The sequence below is a fragment of the Aethalodelphis obliquidens genome, unplaced genomic scaffold (genome assembly GCF_003676395.1).
Source record: "Aethalodelphis obliquidens isolate GAN/ISIS:26980383/991018 unplaced genomic scaffold, ASM367639v1 scaffold88, whole genome shotgun sequence".
Lineage (NCBI taxonomy): Eukaryota > Metazoa > Chordata > Mammalia > Artiodactyla > Delphinidae > Aethalodelphis > Aethalodelphis obliquidens.
The window spans coordinates 384,352-404,684 of record NW_020838032.1 but is presented as its reverse complement, the minus strand read 5'-3'; the positions used below and the strand labels follow the sequence as shown (position 1 = coordinate 404,684).

Here is a 20,333-nt window from a genome sequence, read left to right as displayed (position 1 = left end):
CCTTAAACAATTCCTTGCAAATGGTTCATTAAGCGCGCATCATAAACATCCAGCTTAGTACTCTCCCACTGGTTCTTTCTAACAAACCCGCCCTGTCACGTGTGTGCCTTCTCCCAACATTTGCTATCAGAATTGCCTCACCAGGACACAGCACAGTGACAATAACACACTCAACTTGGGATAATGGTTGAGGGCTAAATAGCTAAAAAAAACACTAATAGCACTAAGAGCTCACAGAAAAAATTTAACCATACTATGACCGACTGCAGGAGTCACCGCTCCCACCCTCCCCTTCGCAGCACACATTGCAATTATACCAACATTTCTTTCAGGACTTTCTCCCACCTGCAGAGCCCATTTGGCCTGCCCTCACAGCACTTCAAAATTATCACTCACCCTCTGAGTTACTAGTGTACAAATATCCCAGCCCCCTTCCATCCTCACTTGTTCTACACTGGCTCCCAGATTTCCCCTGTGGGATCAAACTACAGCTACCACAGTAAGTAACTTGCTTGCTAATGAGCGGTCTATGGCCTGCACCTCCTGATCCTCTCACTTACCTACTTCACTTTGAGAGTTGCCTGGGACCATCTCCTAAAGAAAGTGCTTGCCTTGGAATCCTTGACTCAGTCTGTTCTGGGGGAATCCGAAACAAGACATTGACTGCAGTTTTATATATGCCTATTTATTCTTAGTAAAATGTTTTGAAGACAATATAATTACAACAAAGCAGCACTGCATATGGTTATGTTAAATGGGGTGTGTAAAAGGTACACAAAAGAAATTGGCATTATTTAAAAACTGCTTTTGTGGCATAAAACAAAATTTATTAATCCTTTTCATAAATCTCTATATTAGAATAATACTTGTTTTCTGAAATCATTTTAAAATACAGTCCTTAATCCAAAGCATGGATATTTTTTAATAATCCAAGTTTATTGCTTACCCTTTGGAATAGCCAACATTTTTATTTTGGAAATTCGCAACAGTGTTCCACAAGAAAAAAAAAAATTCCTTTAGCACTGTGCCTGGAAATGATTGTCTTCTGAATTTTTAGCCTCTAAAAATGTATTTGTTCAAAATAATCTGAATAGATCCTATTAAATAAAGAATGTTTTAAGGTTTGTCTTCCTTTTCCTGCCCTCTTGAGTAAGAGAGATTTCACTAAATAAAGTATTTTTCCATTTTGGAGCAAAGTTATTATTTAATTCAGGTTAACTGCTGAATACAAGAACAGGACAGGTCGGGGAGGGGGGTATCCCATGCTGGGATAGAGTCTATCCCCAATCCCAGCAATCACCCTTCACACATACAAATGCCACCACAGTAGTAGCAATGGTATTGTCAGGAGGAAGGAGAAAGCAGAGACTACTGTGTGTTACTGTGATCAAGAACAGTTCCTACTGGTTCTGCAGGGGAATATAAGAGAATCTTTTAAAACATAGCTCAAGCCTCCTTTCCAAGGATCACATTCATTCGGAGGCATCTATCTTTGAGTGTCCATGATATTCACAGATAAGTTCCTCTATGTGATACAGAAGATATATAGATATCACCCAGTTCCATGTACTAGTGTCACTTTCCAGAGATCCGGGGTCAACTATGAAATCTCTATCGCAGCTCTTGCAGCACCCGTTGCAAGGATGAGACTATAATACGCACTCAAACATATCCTGAATGGATATGTTTTTACTTCAAGCCCTTTTAGTCACAATAGTTTAAAACTAGAATATAATACTGGAGTTAAAATCCCAACCTCAGTTGTGTTTGCTAGCTAAATTCTAAGCTTTTTTGACAGTACACTGTCAAAAAGGAAATAAATGAATGTTAAGATGCTTGTTTCATGTATTAGGTGCTTCCAAAAAGCTATCTAATGACAGCAGTACAATAAAAAAATTCTAAGAGCAGATTGAGAACAGCTCCCCAAAATGTAAGACCATAATGTTAATTCTGCTACACATTCGTGTCAAAGCAATTCTTCCTCAGCACCTATAAAAGAATGTGAAAATCAGAATGCTTTTCAGTTTAAAAGTCACACATACCAAATATAGTTCTTAAAATATTTAGCCATCTTTAGTGCCTCCAATTTAAGAAGCAATACTCAACTTAAAAGGTGCTCTATAATTACTTCTTACCAATAAATAAGGTATTCTTAAAAATAAAACAAAGTATCTCATTTTAAGTTATGTCCTGTGGGATACTTTGACATTCAAATTAGTGATACAGAATTAATTGGAATTCAGACCTTTCACTTTGGCTCTGTGTTAGTAGAGGGATAGTTTCCAGGATATTATTAACTGTATGCATATATTCATATCATACATATATATGATCAGTTATATACCAAAATGAAGCTTTTTCTCATCTTTTAAAGGTTAAAACATACATGCACACACACACACACACACACACACACACACACACGAGAAAGACACCATACGACAGGTCATTTTGACCACATATTGAAAAAAATAACTCACTTTGTGTAGGAATTATCAAGTAACATTTCCATCACTAATTTCTCTCAAACTGACACTGTTTAAATTAAGAGAGCAAAATTACATAATGACTGATTCCTTCACTGCCTGTCTTCATTGAGATGATGACTTAAGAGTGTATGCCTTCTCAATCTTTCAGTGATAATGAGCATGTTGTTATTAAATCTTCATATCCCCTCCTCCTCAGTAATACTTGGCCCACTGCCTTGTTCAAAGTAGTTGCTCAATAAATATTTGTTGAATAAATTCCATAGCACAATTCATACGAATACAAATGAGGATAAATGAGCAAAATGCAGAGAATGATTCAGCTGAGATGGTCCTAAAATAGAGGACTTTGCAGAATTCATAATGTGTAATGATATTATAGCATTACGGATTGGGTATAAAAAGATCAATGTCATAAATTGCATAGCAGTGCCAAGAAAGTAATTTTACTGTCAAATTAGAACTTGAAGGAACAACAAATATCACTGACATCAGGAACAAGATGTTTTTCTCTTTTGTGAAAAGTGCACTGTCGACCAAATTTTAATGGTGTAAAAGTAAACTACCTGAGAAATGAAATCAATATGTGATATTATGCAATTAGAATGAATTTACCCTGCCTAGCTTCCTCAGCTTTTCAGCCTCAAAGACAATGGGACCAAACCTTTGAACTGACTGGTGAATAAAGGACTCTTAAGAGAATTGCTCCTCTAGAATATAAATGATACTAAGAATTAAAGGAGCTGAATAAAAGATGAAGAGGATAAAGTCAGAAAATTTTCAATTGAAAATAATAAGTATATGGGGCCATTCAGATTTGTTCTTTTGGTAAATGGCCTTGGTTGAGGAGCCTGAAAATCAAAGGGAATCAGAATATTAAAAAAAAAATTTTTTTAATAGGATACAAAAGAACTCCCCTGTCCCCAAAGTTCAGGTTGGCATTTCATGAGATTTCCCTCTTACCAAACACAGTAAGTGAGATATATGCCTGTCCACTAAGCAAAGAAATGCCCAGAAATAACTAAAGTAACCGGGGGGTGGGGGGGGTGGGGGTGGGGGGATCAAGAACAGCTGTCGTAACAACTCATTCTAAGTATCCTTTCAGCAAGCGCTTACAAAAGTGAGATTTAATTAAAATAAAAATTTAGTATTACCAAAAATATCCACCATACAAAACATAGCATTCATAATTACCCCATAAAATATCACAGAAACTACTTCCAGCATTACCTGTACACAGAAACCAACAGAACTTTTCATATAAAGACAGATTTCAACTTAAGTCGTAAACATATGAAAGATACTCTACAGTTATAGAAAACTAAAACTGCTACCTAAGACTAAAATTAAGACAAGCAAACAGGAAGAGACGGAACCAAGAATCACAACTAACAGATTAAATCTACAGTTTTAAAATCATCAAAGAACTGCAAAGTAGAGTCAATGATCTGAATACCTTTGTTGGAGCAGTATCCATGAAAAGCTATAGAAAAAAAGAGAGAGAGAGAAGGGCGTAAAACTTTCAAATAAACTAGAGAATTCAGATGAGATGTACAAATTCCAGTTAAATAACCTTGTGTTTCAGAAGTTAAAATCAATTTTATTTTGGAAATTGTTTTCTAAGGTAATCCCTGGCTAATACGGTACTCAGCACTTCTACAAATTAAGTGACTAACCAACCTTGGAAGCTAAAAATCAAAAAATGTAAAGAAACAGTATTTGAAAATTGGTTAGCTCCTGCCGCACCACTTTCTTTGTCTCCATACAATCTCTCCACTTTTGGCCCAGAGTTAACCCTGGACCTACTTACCTCACTCATAATGGTACCTGGCCTAAGTGAGGACTGGCTTTTAAATACTCAGATAAACCAATCTACCCATGTTTTCATTTCTTTTTAAAGACAATTATAAAAGTAATTTTAGTGTGAAGGACCTTAAAGGACTTACTAAGATTAAAATAAAAATATTCTGTAGCTAGGATGGGAAGAAAAACAAAATACTGGCTACTAAAATTATTTTTTCCCAGTGTAATAAAGAAAATAGATTTAAAGATATCATTTCTTATTTATCTTATTTTCTAACTCCCACCCCTTCCAAATAAATTGGGTCTCTGTGCCACACATTAAACATTAGAAAGGCCTTTTGAAAGGTAATTTGTTTTACCCAAAACAAACACCCTGTCTGCCAATAATATGCACTACCAGTGTCAAAGCTTTTGGATCTGTGAAATACTCTTTTAAAACGGATGTACTAGGGCACAGTCAGGCTTTAAGTTAGCCACTCTGAAAAATTTGTATTTTATCAGTAAATAACTTAACACACTTTTTAAAAATAACCTTCTACCTGAGGCTCTCCCATGAGGACTTTTGCATTTTTATGAAGAACCACCCCCCATAAACTTAGCTGCAATTTAATAGTAGCAACATACAAACTCTTCAGTATAATAAAAGCATGTAATAATAGCCTCCGAAGAGTTTTGGTTTATTCTTCCTCTTACAAGAAATCTTTAAAGTGAAACTGTAACGTTTTTCCCAAGGCAGAAAAGATTATCAACACGGCGCCAAACCTCCTCCACGTCTCTGACAAATACTGAGCCAGCCTCATCTGCAGCGTTTCTGCCCTGAAGATTACATTCAGAAGCAGGGAGAGGAACACACTGCATTTTCACTGTTTTGATTCACCGAACCTTTTGTGCAAGTACACGTATGGGGGAAATGTTTGCTTCTGAGCCTGAAACCCTCCCAACCATGATGACTCAGTGTGCCCTCTGTACCCCCCGGGGCTTGCCCACTGCTGGCACACTTGTAATACCAGAGATCATTTATGGAGCCCCGGTTGTCAGCGAGGCACCAAGCCAGGCACTTAACATGCATCCCCTTCATTTCATCCTCCCAACAACTCTGCAGACTTTTTATTTTTAAACAGATGAGAGAATCCAGGCTCCAAAAGGTTATTAAATCTGGCTGTGTTCAGCCCCTGTGTGGGGAGACACCAGCTTTCCCTGGTGTCCTCGAGCCTAACTACCAGAATTAGCTCTTCAAAAACGCTACCATCAAAGTTTTTCTTCCCCAAAGATTTCAACCAAGATATGGTTCCTCTTCAGATTAGCTCTCCTTCAAATCCTCCAAGTTTTATTTTCTCAAGTAAAGCAGAGAACATAACCTCTATGAGAGCAGGGACTATCTCCCAGCAGTGACCTATTTTATGCACTTGAAGGAGGAAAAAAAAAAGGCTGGCAGAATAGATATTCATTACATGTTTGCTGAAGGAATGAAATATCTGGAAGATCAGGGGTGTAATGATGGCCAACTTGGAAAATAGCATGAGCTCTGAAAGACCTGAACTGTGTAGTTAGTTTGCTCATTTTTCCAAATTCACTAGATAATTATTCATCTCTCTAAATTCAACTTCATAGATACTACTTATGGAGTATCTACTATGACATCATCTACTAGCCAAAGTAGCAAAGGACTAACTAGTAGATGTTCAAGAAATCATTTATGTGTAACTGTGAAGCAGCTTTATCTGTCAGAAAGAATAAAAGGCAGGTGATCATGACTTTCCCAAAAAGAAACTGCATTAATTTGCAGTTTGCAAATTTGCAAACTTATTTTACAAATTTGCAAAATTACTTATCTCTGGTCTTGGCTTCTTCACAGGGAAAAATGGACAACTGTGAAATTCCTAGGGGATTTCTTAAAAGCCTTTCAAAAAATACCAGGTCCATCAATTCAGAGTTCCCAGGAGACTATCTCAGAAATTTCCAAGAAATGTCATTGGTATGTGCCAGTGCCTTCTTTCCATCCTAAAAATCCACAAAGTGGTTTCATTCCAGCTCTCCCCAACCCCAACAAAATTTGGAGAAATTCATTCCCATTCTAAGGCACAGCGCAGTTAATTTGTGCTGTCAACTCCTGGCATTAATACCATCTCTGTGGGACTTCCCTGGTGCTCCAGTGGTTAAGACTTTGCAGTCCCAATGCAGGGGGCCCAGGTTCAATCCCTGGTCAGGCAACTAGATCCCGCATGCCTCAATGAGGATCCCACATGCCGCAACTAAGCCCAGTGCAGCCAAATAAATAAAGAAATATTAAAAAACAAAAAAATACTATCTGTGTAACCCAGTTATTCCACCTCCCCCTCATCTTTATGCCCAAACACTCTTTATGTGGCAGCAACACTGAAACTGTTAAGTTTTTGCCTTTTTATTGGTGCCTAAGGAATGAGACTCAAAGCAGATGACTAACATAATGCCATCAGAAGTAAAGATGTTGAAGAATTAAGCGAGCACATAAATCAAGAAAGTAAATTCACATTACGCAGAGAGTAAGTATAGACATAAGTCATAAGTAAGAAGAAAAATGAACAAACACTACAGACTTTGATGAGTTTCAGTTACTGAAACTCAATCTACTACATGAAACCGTTGAAGAAAAATTAATTTATTTCCTCCTTGAATCAGTGCCCCAGGTTAACAGCATTCCTTTTCTATCAAGAAAAATATATTTCTATCACTGCAAACAATGAATACACATGACTATTTTACATAGTAAGCATTCAAAAAATACTTCAATTAATGAATAAATTTTCCCTGTCTAATGATGTCTAGCGTGATTTTTAAAATCCTAAAAAGAAGGGGGGAGGAGTAGTGCTGTATCTGTTTCATTTTATTTGATGAGTATCCAATACACCATTAATCAATGCTTTTAAATAACCATCCTGACCTCAATTAGAGCTTCTCCAATAAAATTAGTTACTGTTATAATATAGACACTCTTTAAAAGGTAGAACATAATGGCAGACACTGAAAAAAAGTATTTTTCAATTTAAGACAAACCACCAAGAATATTTTTTAAGCCAACAGTTATTGACAATTTTTGTTACTAGTCAGAAATTAAAAAAAGTAAAATAAATTGAACTTCTGTACCAGCTATTAAATCCTATAAATTATCAAAAACAGATTATGCAGTAATGTTACAGCCTTTAATTTTTTTTCTATATTAATAAAGAGGAAAGGAAAATGTGCAATGTCATTTACAGAGGGCCCTATTTAAGGGACAGGAATGTATAGAGATCAAAAAAGATTCAGACTTCTGGCCACAAGGAGGTTCATAGGAAAATCAAAAACCTGACTGTGGGGAATTTCCTGGTGGTCCAGTGGTTAGGACTCCGCTCTTTCATTGCCAAGGTCCCAGGTTGGGGAACTAAGATCCCACAAGCCGCATGGGCAAAAAAAAAAAAAAACCAAAACCAAACAAACAACAACAACAAAACCTGACTGTGTCCAACATTTTTTCCCTTGGTATTTCTCTCATCTAGATACCTAGCTCCAAATCCAACTGAAAGCCCTCCTCGCTTCCCTTCTTGCCCCTGCTTCCTGACTGATAACTCATTAGGATCTTATCTTTACTCAGTTACCTCTTTAGCATTAACATATACAGTTTATACTGTATTTATAACCTTTCTTTCACATGGTGCACTGGAACTGCACCAGGAATACAGGTAAAATTCCATGTCATTGCATATGGCAAGAACTGAATGAATGGTCAATGAGAGGTTGATGGGGTCTGCTTAGGAATAAAACCTGGGTCAGTCTGCTCCTAGTAAGAGTAGTGTCCAGTATATCGGGGTGGCAGGATAGACAATAAATAATGACCACATAACAAAAGAGAGAGGAACAAAAATAGGAATTAAGCCTCCTATGTTAAATGTACACACATGAAATACTCTGGGATCTACGGGAATTCAACCTACAGATAAAATAGACTGTAATAAAAATGTGAAGGGACCAAAGTTTAAAAAAAAAAAAAAGTAATGTATTTAAAGGCAGAGTGGGCAGAAGTAATAATGTTTACAAACCAACCCCACTGGGAAAGAATCTTCACAATCCTGTAACAAGTGTTGGTGAGAATGTGGAATAATCCATACATTGCTAGTGAGAATGCTGGTGGTACAGCTGCTTTGGAAAAAAGCCTGGCAGTTACCATGTGATCCAGCAGTTCTACTCCTAGGTATATACCCAAAGGAATTCTACTCCTTGGTATATACCCAAAAACTTGTACGTGAACGTTCATAGCAGCATTATTCATAATTGCCCCAAAAGTCCACTCACAAATGGATAAACCTATATATACTTTGGCCTGGCCTCTTCACTTCAAGTTTACACAGTCACACGTGTTGGTAGACATGTACACTGATGCTACTGCAGCCATTTGCAGTAGGGATTGGAAAACCCCCAAATAACCATTTATTTATTAGCATTAAATAAATCACAATTCAGCCATACAATGCCACAACATGCAGCCATTAAAAAGAGGACCGCTCTTACTGGTATAGTACAATTTGTAGAAACTTGAATATGAGTAGAAAACTGAAGGGAAAGAAAATATTACCAGGCAAGGGGGACTAACTATATTTATATATCTCCTTTAGTAATGTTTGACATTAAAAATGCGCATGCACTGCTTTTAGAAAACAATAACTGAGGGAAAAACAAGTTGGGAAGGATGCTACCAGGTCGCCATTTGCTGAGGATGAGGCCTCAAGCGTTTCCTACAAGCCCAGTAAAAAGAAATCCTCACCTTGCATCCAAAGTTACTTTGTCTTGTATATCACACCAATCAAACTGATTAAGTATTATTATTCCCAGGAATACAAGACTGTCACTAAGGGACATCTGGAGAAATCGTAGGGGAAGTTGATTTCCTTAACTCCCCTGGAGTGATCTTACACTGAGATTGGACCCTTTCATTATCTGGGCTTGTCATCTAAATACGAGTATTATGATTTTATATAGTGCACCAACTATTTCCTCAATATTCTGCTTGGTGACGTTTTCTGAAATTAATTCATTGATCACTACCTCAGGAAAGCCAGCCACATTGCATCTTTTTTTCCATAAAGAAGCAAGATTTACCCCAATGACTTTGCTGTCAGACTCTTCCTTTTTGATTGGAGACAAGTGTCTCCAATAGGGAACTGTCTAAACAAGTCATAAAACATACACATATATATAAACAAGTTATAAAACATATACATATACATTTAAATCCACATACACCATTTTATGGTTTTATACTTTTAAACCGTATCTATTTTGGCAGAAGCAGTAATTAAAACCAAATGAGGCAGTTCTGCATGTACTAATACAGAACAATCTTTCTGCTAAGAAATACTGTGAAAACAATGTGCAAAACAACGTATTGTATGCTGCCGTACTTATGTACGGTAGAGAATGTATACGTGTAACCATGCAGTCTATTTCTGTAAGGATTCACAAGAAACTAGGAACATAAGTTGCCTCTGGGGAAAAACACCCGGTGGCTGAGACCAACTTTTCACTATATATAATACTCCTCTTCACCTTTGTAATTAAGAATTCTGTACCAAGTAAGTGTGTTACTTGCCCCCAAATTAAATGCTATTCAACAAGGTCCTTCGAAGAGGTATACATAACAAGGCATAAGGCCTGTGTGGGTCCTGCACCCGCGGCCCTCCTCTGCGGGGCCATCTCCCCGGGAACACACAATGTGGTGGGATCTGGTCTCAGCCTCAGCAAGTGGGCTTTACCTCCTAAAGCGCCAGGCGCTACGGTGGATCTGGGCTGGTGCCAGCCGGAGACAGGTACTTAAGGCAACCCCTTCCTGCCTACCTCCTCTGTCGCCAAGGTCCATCCACTCAACGCCGAGATACCTTCCGCTCTACTCTCAACTTTCTGTGAAATGGACCTTAGTTCCAAAACAACTATCCATCGACCTAGAAAATAATTTCTACTAAATTTCTGTGTTTGAGCATCTTCTTAATTAATGTTCTGACCACTCCAGCTTACCTGGTTTATCAATGGGCGGGAAACAGTTTATAAAAATCCAACACACCGAGGTTTACACACTCTGCGCCACAGAAAACAGACTGAAAAATCCCTCAAAATTGTAGACAAAGCGTTTCCACAAACATTATCTCATTTAATGCCTTCACACGCTTCAGTGTCAATCCTGGCAAACCCAACGGCTCCCAAATTGGATTTATAAAGTCTTCAAGAATTGTAGAATAGGCACTAATAATAAAGCAGTTATCAAACGGCTGCTTTTCTACCTGTGATTTCTCAAAAGTGACAACTCTGGGCATTCATCAAGCTGACCGGTTCAAATGCCATCTAAGTGACACTCCGGAAGCAAGGCAGGGAAATTATCCCTAGGAGGTCTGGGGCGTGCTCATACGCGCGCTGGGGAGGGGGCGAGAGCAATGAGGACCAGGGCAAGGATCTGGCTTCCGCGCCGGGCCGGGGAACGCCGCCCCAGGCGGGAGGGACTCCATTTCCCACAGAGCAGCGGAGGTTTGGCAAACGCCAAATAAACACTGCAGCTCCCGCGCCGGCGTGTTCAGCGCGCTCGGGGAATCCTTTGGAGTGATTCGGAGGTTCATACTCCTTAAGGGCCAACCGAGCTTGCAACCCGGGAGGCGGTATCAACTCGAATTTAGGAAAATCCCGAGGCGCCGAGCAGACGCCCGCAATTTAGAAAGGTGACCCCTGGGGCCATCTTGCTGGGGTAGGAGGGTGCAAAACGGATAAAGTTACAGCTTGCAACAAACGCAGAAGAAAACTCGGGGTAGGGGGGCGCTCCCAGGGCCCGGATCCTGAAGGGGGTGTGGCCGGCTCTGGCTTTTATGGGGGTGGGGGTGGAGGCGTGTCAGTCTGGCCCGGGGAGGCGCCTCTACTGCCCCGGGTGGGTGGGCTAGGACCCCCGCGCCGGGTGCCGCGTGTCCGGGGTGCCCCGCCATGCGATCGCTCGCCGGCTCACCGGTGATGTCCAGGTACAGGTCGTCCTGCCGGTCCAGGTGGTGCAGTTCCTGCGACGTGGAGCTGCGGCTCTTCTTCACTCCCGGCGAGGACGACGAGCACCGCCGCGAGCAGGGGGGCGCGGCGGCCCAGTTCGGCCGCCGCTCGCTCTTCCGCTTCATGGAGGCGGCCGCGGCCCGTCAGGGGACCACGACCATGGCCTCGCGCGCCCGGTAGCCCGCCGAAGCCCCCGCTGGCCCCGCGCGCGGGCGCTCAGGGCTGCGGGCGCGGAGCGGCGCTGCGCCGACTGCAGGCGCCGGCGGAGCCCGGCGGGAGGTGGCCGCGCAGGAGCCGGAGGAGGGGCCTGGCCCACCGCGGCTGTCCCGCTCCCTCCTGCGGCCGCCGCGGGACCCGCGCCACAGCCCTCGCTACAGCGCCTCCTGCCGCTGCCGGCGACCCCCAGCCCGCCCCCAGGTGCCTGCAGCCCGCTGGCGCGGCAGAGGCGACGGTGCTGCCGCCGGCGCCTGGGGCTGCCCGGAGTAACCGTGCGCGCCCACCGCAGCCGCGGACGCTGCCGCCGAGGCGCCCGAGCACAAGGGCCGCGGCTCCCGGGGACTCCCGGAGGGTTGGTCCGTAAAGCTTCATTCACAAAAAGGGGCCCACAACCCTCCTCGGGGCCCGCAGACTGAGGCCTTTTATTGGTCAGTGAGGCGTGACGTCACAGACACGGAGCTTTTCTACAGGCAGGTAGCCGGTGACGCCATAAAGAAAAGTCTGAGTGATTCCGCCAATCAAAGATAAAAGTGTGCTCGCCACCCTACGCAAGACCCCCAACTTTTCTGTTTCTTCTGTGTTCCCCTAGTGCCAAGACCCCAGTTCACAACTTCATTTAGTGAGTCACCAAAGCTTTACACAGCCCTACCCTAGTAACTTAACTCCAGTTCTTTGGCCTGTATATTTTTTAAAGTATTTCTTGGTTTTCCCAGTAATAGCGCCAAGTGAAAGGGACTCTTGCCATGGCTGCTGGCTTGGAAGAATATGGACTTCTTAAATTGTCTGCTGTTATATAGACTTAAGGTAGAGTTGATGTCAGAATTTAGGAACTATCTAAATCAGCTACGGTCTTTTTATTGACCTATGCCCAGGATTCAAATAGACCAAGCAAAGGCTTCTTAAGGAGTCAATAAAACTACCGTGGAAACACGATATAATGTAAAGGTTTGCACCTCGAAGTTCTTCATCTCGGAATCCTATGCCCGAATTGACTCAGTAGTTTTATACACCAGTTGCTATGTTTTTCTTACCTAAGGTATCAACAGGTCCAATTATTGAAATATTGAAGCAAGTGGCGAATTTAATCCTTTAACTTTTATCTTGCAAACTGTATAATCATATTTCTTTTTTTTTTTTCTACTGGGTTAAAATAATGCCTGATCTTTCTAGAACTTCACCAAAACTGTCATTTTGGAAGGCTTTTAAATGAATTTCCATGGTGGCATAGAAAAGGGTGTTAAGACTGGAGGGCAGTATTTCGATTTCATACCCCAAAATTCTACATCGTGCAAGCTCTTCCTAATTTTTCACCAGTATTTTAATGTTTTACCCTGCAGTTCTGCAGTTACTGCCAACCTCTAGAAGAAAAAGATGAATTTGAGTCAGTCACCCAGGAAGCCTCTCAGAAATGCACATTTCAATGGAGTACCTGGAGGGGGCGGGAGGCTGTTTGACTTCTATTGTTGAAGGCTTTTACCTTAACACTACCAATTAAGGAGGAATGGGGGCTGGGGGAAAGAGGGCTCTGCATGACAGTGGCATTTGAACAGTCTGAACTAGAGATCTGACACTTAGACCAGAAATTTAGTAATCATGTTCATTCTTCCCATTTCCCATAAGGAAATCAGTCAGTGAAGGCCTTAAATTAAAAATGGCAAAAAAAAGAAAGGCCTACGTGTTGTCTGTAAGGGCAGCAAAGAAGCAAGAGACTTGGGAGGCTGTGAAGTGCTGTGCAAATGAGTCTAGGTAAGCAGAAACCTACCTATCCCAGGTCCTCTGTTCTGACCGAGAAGAGGAGGCCTTTGACACTGGCCTAGAGGCTCAGCGGCAGAAAGGCTGCCATTTCCCGGACTATCTGGCATTTTACAAGAGTAGGTCTTGGTTTTTGTTTTGTTGTGTTGAGGTATAATTGACATATAACACTGTATTAGTTTCAGTTGTACAACATAGTGATTTGATATCTGTATATACTGCAAAATGATCAAAATAACTCTAGTTAACACTGAGTAGGTCTTGTTTTGAATAGATAATACTTGGGTGTTGTCCACTTGGCTCCTTAGATTAAAGAAATTCAAGTACGCTTTGACATTGTATTTGTTTGAGAGTGACTTATCTAAATGTCGGACTAAGACTAAAGTGCCAAGAAGTTCACCTGTATCAGTTTGTTTTCTCTCACCTTCAAATACAATTTTTGGGCTAGAAATTCTAATGAAATGTATATGATTTAAATAAAAGAAAAAGTGTTATAAATACAGATAACTATACTGTTAAGTATTTTCACATTTCAAAAACATTAAAATTTTATGGTTTTGTTAGTATAACATCATTAGGAGAGAAGTTATATGATTACACTTTGAAATTATGCAGAAATATCTTCCATTTTGGGGAATAGATAGTCCATATGCTAAGTATACATATTGAAGTTTAAAACCTTATTTATATTTTGTTTTTAGGTCGTGTTTAGATAGTGGCAGAAAAGTGCTATTTCTTACTGATACTTGTTTTGTGTGTAGCATGTCTTTTGAACAAATTGACTCTTCCCACTATTCAATAAGCTGACCTCTGGGCTCCTGGGCTCTGAGAATTTGGCCACAGGAAATGTAGTTTAGTTTGCTTGGTTGGTTGGCTAGTTTGTTGTTCAGACTGACCATTGATCATAGAATTTTAGAGCTTGAAAGCACCTTAGACAATATTTGGCGCAAGGCTGTTCTTTTACAGTCAGGACATGGGGACCCACCTAAGTGGCATTGGCAGCCCTGGGGCCAGAATCCAGACACTCTCCAGGATTCTGATTGTCTTTTGGTTGTTTCCTCAACATCAGGGGCAACACAGTGAAAAGCTAAATAAAAAGGGAAGGGAGGGGTTCTCTAAAATAGTCCTTTCTACTAGGTAAATTGACCCTGAAAGGAAAACAATTATGGAACATTTTCTTATACATTTTAGGTAACTCGTATTCTGAAGAATGTAAATCTTGCCCTAAAATTAGTAAAAACTGGTGGGTATATATATGATGCTAAAGTTTCAAATGATAATATAAATATCAGAATCAGTGAATTACAGCTTTAATTATGTGAAGATAATTTGTTTAAAGTCAAATTTCCATAAAAACTAGAGGGTTTAGGTAGCAGGCATATGGGAAAACACACTAAAATCTTCACTAGCATATTTAAGAAGAGTTGGTTTTATTTCATTGGCTATTCTGGTAATCTCAGTGTTAATCTGAAATCCCCTATGTTCCCGACCCTGAGACTGAAAATCTCTTAGAACTGCAAAAAAGGAAGAAAATGAATATATATATATATATATATATATATATATATATATATATATAGCTACCACCACATGCTGGCCACAGTGCTAAGGGCTTCACACAAATGCCCTGTTTGATGGTATTGTTCTTATTTTATTGGTGAGAAATCCCTCATTTGACAGGTCAAAGCAGTCATCCCACCCACCTTCTGCTGTGAGTTTGGTTTGAAAACCCATGGCTCTTTCTTGGGGCCAGCATCGTGCATCACAGGTTGAGAACAGAGTTTGAAGGGATCTTTCCTTGTAGGTAGGTTTCTGAAATGGAATAACCTCTATAGTTGTGTAAATATTGTAAATTTTGATTCATTTTTTGGACCTCAGATCAGACCCTAACATTGTGGATTTTTAAAACAATATTCCTGATGGTAATTTGGATTTTTTGGTCATGTACGCTTCTTCCCACCAAATAATAATAATAGTAATAATAATGGAATAATGGAATGCTGGGGTGGAGGTGGGGTAGAAAATGAGGAGAATTCTGGTTATTGTGAGTCTTGTGATCAAGTATGACTGAGGATGCTTTCACCGCAAAGCCAAAGAGCCCTGTCCCTAGGGGGCTGAGTGAGCAGTACCAAACTCTTTCTCTCACATTACCTTTCGAAACATGCTGACATGCCTTTGACATACTGTCAGATATTCAGTATGTCAGTAGAGTAGAATTTAGTAATTTGGAAAAAACGGAAAATGATACATGTTAATCAGCACATTCATGCGCTCCTTGACTAAACACTTCTACCAAGACTGAATGAACATACATGCTCAATATTAGCTTCTTAAATCTAGGTCTTATTTTGTGATAGTGGCTTTTTACCTCAAAGATTTTTTAGTAAGGAGTTTTTCTTTCTCCTTGATTTTATAGCATATGACCAAATAATGCATGAACATGTGGTTGTATTTTTTTTAATTTAAATGAGAAGCAGAAATATATATATATATGTATATATATGTACATACATATATGAAAGTTCTCCTTCACACCTCAATCCTACCTTCCTACATAACCACCTTTAACAGTCTATATTTAGATTTAAAAGATTTGTAAAAATAAATTGGTTTATACTGTGCATATTGTTCTGTGAACTTATTGTTTTCACTTAATACTGTGTCTTGAAAATTATGTCAGTCCTTATGGACAATTTCATCCACTCTGATGGTTGCATAGGCTTCCCTGTGTTTTCCATATTTATATTCCTATAGATAGACACTTAGGTTGTGTTGTGGGGAGTGCTATTACAAACAGTCCTACAATGAATATCCTAACATATGTAATCCACAGGAGACAGAATTGCTGAATCAAAAGGTATTCACTTTTAGAATTTAATAGATACCAACAATATTTTGGGTGTTTCCCCACACCCGCACCCTGAATCACTGGATATAATTAATATTTTTAAGTTTGAGGATAAAAATGATATCGGTTATTTTCATTGCATTTCCCTGATTGCTAGTGAAGCTAAGCATATTATAAAGTGCTTATTAGATGTTTACAGTATACTTTCTAAGAATTTCTTATTTATGTCCTTTGCTCGTTTCTCTGTTTGTTTTCACTTTCTTTTAAATTTATATATTATGGGTATCATCCCTTCAATCTTGGTTGATATTACCTGTCTGTCTATTCTTTGTCATATTACTCTCTTCATGTTGCTACAAAAGTTTTGTGTTTTAATGTCAAATCAATTTTACCAATCTTTTTAAGGCTTCTAGATGTTGTATCTTGTTTGTCCCATCCCAATATTTTAAAAGCATTCTTTATTTTCTTCTATTTTTTTAGAGATGTTATTATAGTTAGGTCTTTAATCCACTTGGATTTTATTTGGAGGATGTAGGATAAAGTAGGCATCTATTTTTTTCCCCAACATTTCTTATGATATAGTCCATCTTTTCTCCAGTGATTTGAAATGCTACCCTTTTGTATGTATAGTTTTCATATATACTGTGGCCTGATTCTAATCTCTGTTCTTCTTTATTGATCTCTTTTGTCTATTTCTGTGTCTATGCACACTATTTAGATTACTGTAGCTTTATAGAATGGTTTGGTGTCCAATGGGATTAGTTCCTCCTTACAGTTTTTCTTTTCCAAAAATATTTTTATAAAACTATCACCACTTTAAACCAAATGTTAAATGTCGCCTCTCTAAGACTGAGCCAAAGAGAGATGATGTGCCTCTTGATGAACACAGCATCACCCATGAAGTATTAGAGCCAAAAATGTTTACCCTGAATCTAATCAAGTTTTGAGATCTAATTTCAGTTTACAGGAAATATAGGGAGTAGAGGAACAAGTTAAATGACTTATAAGGAAACAATCTAACAAATCCTGAATGTGGGACTTTCTACAAACTGTTTCTTCAACAAGCAAATGTTGGGGGAAAAAAACTGGAGTCTACTGAGTGAGGGGATCTGTGGTAAATGAAAAGAGCCTTAAGAAGCATAACAACCAAATGCAATGCATATACTCTCCAGCTGTAAATGACATGTTTAGGACAACTGGAGACATCTGTATATGGATTGGGCACTAGGTGATATTAGGAAAATGTTGTATGTTTGGGGTATGATAATAATAATATGGTTATGTAGGAGAATGGTCTTATTCTGGTGGTATGGACTGAATTGTGTCTCCTCAAAATTCATATTTTGAAATCCTAACCCCCAGTGTGATGGTGTTAGGAGATGGGGCCTTTGGGAGGTATTTACGTTTAGAGGAGGTCAAGAGGGTGTGGCCCTCATGTTGTGATTAGCACCCTTATAAGAAGAGGAAGAAAGTGAGGACACATCTAGAAGGTGGCTGTCTGCAAACCAGGAGGAGAGTCATCACCAGCAATCGAATCCACCAGCACCTTTGATCTTGAGGAGATAGCAGTGAGCAGTGGCTTGAAGCAAGATCTTAGTTCCCTGCCCAGGAATTGAACCTGGGTAGCCTGGGTGAAAACCAGGAATCCTAGCCACCAGCCCACCAGGGGCTAGAGGCTACAAACAAAGTTGCCCTGGCTCTTGCCCCTGTTGAAAAATGAATTTCTCAAGGAGGCAAAAACTGTAAAAACAGGTACAAAGTTTATTATTAGAGACACAGCACAACAAGTGGGAGAGCACACAGAGAAAACAGTTTGTTTTAGACAGAGGCAAGGCAGATATAGACACCCTGAGAGAAGGGGTGTGGGAGTCCTCCCTAATGAGGAGGAGTGCACCAGAGAAGTGATTCACATCACTTATATAGGGCAGTTCTTCCAGGTCTTTGTTTACCTTTGGCCAATTATCTCATTTCTTTTCCACAGGGACCTGTCCTAGGCCCCTGCCTGACATGCATGCGTATCTTTTTGCCAAGATGGATTACAGTACAGAAGCCTATGAGGAGGCTGACACCACCTATTATGTGGTGACGCCCCACCCCCACCCCTTGACCCCCCGAGGAGCCTTTCTGCGCATGTTTAGTCAGGGAAGTCTCCTTGACCTCAAGAATGAGAAATATGTGGTTTCTTTATCTTTTATCCAAGCGGGGCTCAGCTTCTCCTTGCTCCTGCCATTATCTTTTTCTTGAGTATCACAGATTCCAGCTTCTCAGCCTGAAGCCCATCTATATCTCCTGCCTCACCTTGATCTTAGACTTCCCAGCTTCTGGAAATATGAGAAATAAATGTCTATTGTTTAAACCACCCAGTCTGTGGTATTCGTTATAGTACCCAAACTATCTAATACATCCAGTAAGATGCATACTGAAGAATTTATGGATAAAGTGTTGAGTGTAACCCTTTTAAATGGTTCAGTAAATGTGTACCCTATATCACTTTCTGTCTGCCTGTCCATCTATCTAATGCAGCAACTATGGCAAAGCAGTAAGAATTGTTGAGTCCAGGTAGTGGTTACTTGTTTTTTCATTGTCTTTCTACTTTTTTCTGTGTTTGGAATTTTCATAACCAAAGTCAATTTTTCTCTATAGTCTTAGATATTTTTAAATTCTTACTTAGATTTTTCCTGGGGTAGCATTCAATTGCTAGACTAATTTGAGGAAAATTGATATATTTACAATATTGAATTTCTTTAATAGAAATTTCATAAAATATCAAATTTGTTTAATTAATGGAAAAGGTATAGCTTCCAATTTATTTAAGTCCTCTTATGCCCTTCAGTAAGTAAATCATCATAGGTTTATTATGAGGCATTTCATGATTTTGCTGCAATTGTGAAAGGGCCTCTTTTTTCTCTTATACGGTTTCTACTTGGTCATTGCTGGTGGACAGGGAAGCTTATTGATTTTACGTATTGTTCTTATATCCTACGATTGTTTCTACAAGGTACAGCCTATATCCATACTAAGAAATGCAAAGTTTTTATTTCATTAAACATATATTTCTCAGCTTATTTTCTCAGACAGTATTTTAAATTATTGTCCAGACTAATTTCAGTTCCTTCTCCTGGCTTCTCACAAGGCCCAGAGGTCTACTGGAGCAAAAGAAATTACACCTATTACAGTCTGACCAAAAAAGAGAATCTACTACATCTGGAGCACTTTTATTTACACCAAGGCCGAACACAACTTCGAAATTAAACTCTTCTTTATTTTAGCCCAATTTCTGGGCAGTGCAGTCTCTCATCATCTCATTTTTTTAAGTGTAAAGGAGGCCTTGTGAGGATTTATTAACCTATGTTCAGAGTAAACTCTGGGGGTACAGTTGGTGATTTCAGCTACAGAAGTTTCCTGCTGTATCTACTTCCAACAGGCTTTCAAAAAAATCAAGGTATAATTAACGTACAATAAAAGCAAAGATTTTAGGTATTAGCTCAATGAGTTTTAAAATTATATACACCTGTGTAACCACCACCCAAAACAAGATACAGAATCACGGACCTTTTAAAAATACCATCCATGCAAAGGTGGGCCTGGTTCCCTGTGTCAGGCCTTTATCCTGACAATCCCCCTTACCATTCCAATCCATTCCCCCACTCCTCCATTGCCCCTGCTTACTGCTCTCCATCATCTCTGACACCCCTTGGTGCTATACCTCAGCTTCTGAAACTTTCCTCCTGCTCTCTCACCCTGACTGAATTGGGTGGTCTCCGCCGGCTGGAGTCTCAGTCTTTTTCTTCATACGGGACTTGACTGTTTTCTCTTGGACTCTGCAAAATTTGCTGCAGACCCAAGTTGTCCCTGCCTTTGGGCCCAGCTGCTGGGCTAAGCCCACCAGGTCTCCTCCCACTGGGGCTTGGTGGTGGTAGGATAGAGCTTGCAAGGTTAGTAATCAGGAGAGATAACCAGGTAATCTGAAGTAGCTAATAGCCTCCTTCACTTTACTACACACATTATTCTTTCCAATTGTTGCAGGACAAGAAAGACATCCTTGTCTGACTCTGCCTCATCCACAAAGAAGTAGATTAAAGGCATCAATTTCAAGTCACTTCTCTAATTGTAGAAGTGTAACAGCAATTTATTCTTTATCTCCTGTTGTGGCTAGGAAGGAAATTCCTTGCAAAGATTTTCAGAGAAAACTAGCTACC

The 20,333-nt window shown here is 39.8% G+C and overlaps 1 protein-coding gene across 8 annotated transcripts in view; it reads right to left on the bottom strand.

The window, feature by feature from the left end:
* The window catches only part of CDC14B (cell division cycle 14B), a 101,253-nt gene extending 89,644 nt beyond the window's left edge, over window positions 1-11,609 (bottom strand). For 7 of the 8 annotated variants that reach the window (XR_003430277.1, XM_027094239.1, XM_027094240.1 and 4 more), the window contains exon 1: window positions 11,284-11,565. Coding sequence is in view for 7 of the 8 variants with exons in the window: in XM_027094239.1 (XP_026950040.1) it covers window positions 11,284-11,443 (160 nt within the window). In the remaining variant the exon portion in view is untranslated. Of the gene's footprint in view, window positions 1-11,283 lie in introns of all 8 variants that reach the window. The other variant, XM_027094238.1, reaches the window with a different exon arrangement.
* Between the last annotated feature and the right edge of the window lie 8,724 nt (window positions 11,610-20,333).